Consider the following 2,435-nt stretch of genomic DNA (forward strand, 5'->3'; position numbering starts at 1 on the left):
AAGTAAGAAAGCCAACTTTAAGAGGTAATGATAACATCGTTTACACTAGAATTATGCTTTTTTTTATTACTTCTAGATATTAATAATACTTATAAAAGCAGACACTCCATTTGAAATTATGTCACCTCAGTGAAATTGGTTGACACCATTATTTTGGTTTTTCAGTTATATGTAATAAAAAAGAAACAGAAGAAAGAACAACAAGAAATTCAAACTTTTTTACTATGATATTACCAGAACTTGTAACTCCGTCATTATATAGATATTGTTATAAAAGGGAACATTGTATAGTATCATAAAGTTCCGATGACCTATTGAAGAGATATTTAAAATACCATTTTGATGAACAATCCAAGCCATCTCTGCATTGGCAGTACTATTGTCTGCCTGATACTCAAAATGTGCATAAGTGTGCATACAGATAATGATTTTTTTGTACCTACTGAACTATATGAATAAGTATTGAATAATACATGGAAATTGCACTACAAAGTTTCATTCACCCTAACCAAACTACTCAATGGTATTAACTTTTATTTCTATCTTCCTTCCAATATGAAACAAGTAATTTTATAGTTTTATTTGTAAATTATTAATAAGTTGATGATAAGAACTTATTGTTATTTCAGTTGTTGGTTATAATAGGAATATGAGTAATCAGAGGACTTTGCCGACTAAGTTTGCTAGCGCCAATTAAGTTATATGTGTATACAATAAAACACACACATACACATACAGAAGTCAGACAAAAAGTTAAATCACTGGTCTAAGATAGGTTTATATGTCATTCTGCCAACAAGATCCTTATGAAAATCACCAATTCAGTTTGGCAATTATGATGGAATATTTCAACAGGAATGTTAAACCATTCCTAAATAACAGTAGCCTTCGATTTCTTTAAGGGAATTGGAGGAAAATGATGTTAAATTTAAGTTTCCAGAATATTTCATAAAGGTTTAGTGCAGGACCATTGGGTTTGTCCATGGGTCTGCAAGGAAGGATTGGTATAAGAGCCTTCTCTCTCAATCAATTTTCTCCTGCTTTCTCTATGGTTCTCTTCAGAGCAGTTGGTTGTGGGGAAAATTCCATGGCCTCCCCACCTTCTCACTGGGCCTGGTTTAGTTGGATAAAAATCTGATAATTGGGCAAGATATGATAGATAACTGGTGAACCTGACTACAGCTTGTAGCCACTGCGCCTGTGGATACTCAGTGTAAGGAATGGCTTGATTATAAATAACTGAATTCTTGCTGTAAAGGTTTCTTATTTTCAAAATTAAACTTTGAACACATTTTTAGTTAGTGTTGTTTTTCTGTTGCATTTCACAATTTGGATTAATATACCAAAGTATTCATCACATATGATGGTCTTTCTGCTACTGCTGCTTTAAATATTTACCAGATAGAGTCCATGTTGCCAAAACATTAGAGACTTTTGTTCTTGATGCACCAGTAATCTGTGTGGTTTTGTTACAGGTGCACCTACTGTCATTCTTCTTATAAAATCTTTGAGATCTGTCTGAAGGACATGACGTATGGTCCTGAACCACAGCAGAAATGTCTAGTCTTATATACTCACACACTAGAAAAATTAAGTTGAGTATGATTTTAATAATGAATGAGGCAGTATCTTCCTTTACAGAGAGGAATTCAGATGCCTATTGGAACTGGAAGTTATATTTCTTTCTTTGTTTTACTCATATGTATACACATATATGTATTTATAGATATACAATTTGTGTTGGTACTTACTCTGTGCATCTCAGTTGTTAGTATAGGGTAAACAATAATGTCACTGAAAAAAACACACCTCAGCTTTTTAGCATATATTAACAAATACATATTATTTGTCAATGTAAACTAAGTTAGTACTGAAGAAATACACCTTAGCCATATAGTAATTTAGATGTAGTAATAACAAAGAAATACATTTTAGTTTATAATGTGCAACAACCCTCTAAGATACAAATAACATCATACAACAGCAGTACTTAGACTTTTGACATTTTCTCAGTTCAACTCACTTTGAAAATTTCAACCACTCCATAACATACTCTTTCACTTTCCAGTTTCAGTGTTTTACAAATACTTAATGCCAGTGTTGAAAGCTCTTCGCTACTTCTGCCTTGAGCCATCAAGTGATGCAACATAGAAACCCCAAACTTACAGACAAAACAAGCTGCAGGAGAAGTTTTCCCAAGTTTGATACTGTCCATTACCTTTATGGGAAAAACAGAATAGTGAAGAATAAAAAAGTTCAAATCAGTTAAAATGTTTACAATATAAGAAAAGTTAAACAAAAAATATACCAACACTGCATAAGTATTTATTCATGTTATTGCATATGACTTACAATATGTTATAGACATATACATATGCTCTTTCTCTCATTCTCCTTACTGGAAAAGAAACAACCAGAAAATATGTTTTCTTTGT

At 32.1% G+C, this 2,435-nt stretch overlaps 1 protein-coding gene across 1 annotated transcript in view; it reads right to left on the bottom strand.

The window, feature by feature from the left end:
- LOC106461227 (sphingomyelin phosphodiesterase-like) overlaps positions 1 to 2,435 on the bottom strand; it is a 36,288-nt gene that overhangs the window by 28,982 nt on the left and 4,871 nt on the right. Inside the window, exon 3 of the mRNA XM_022388090.1 lies at positions 2,024 to 2,218. Within this exon, the coding sequence (XP_022243798.1) occupies positions 2,024 to 2,218 (195 nt within the window). The remainder of the gene's footprint in view (positions 1 to 2,023; positions 2,219 to 2,435) is intronic.

The sequence above is a fragment of the Limulus polyphemus genome, unplaced genomic scaffold, assembly GCF_000517525.1.
Source record: "Limulus polyphemus unplaced genomic scaffold, Limulus_polyphemus-2.1.2 Scaffold918, whole genome shotgun sequence".
NCBI lineage: Eukaryota > Metazoa > Arthropoda > Merostomata > Xiphosura > Limulidae > Limulus > Limulus polyphemus.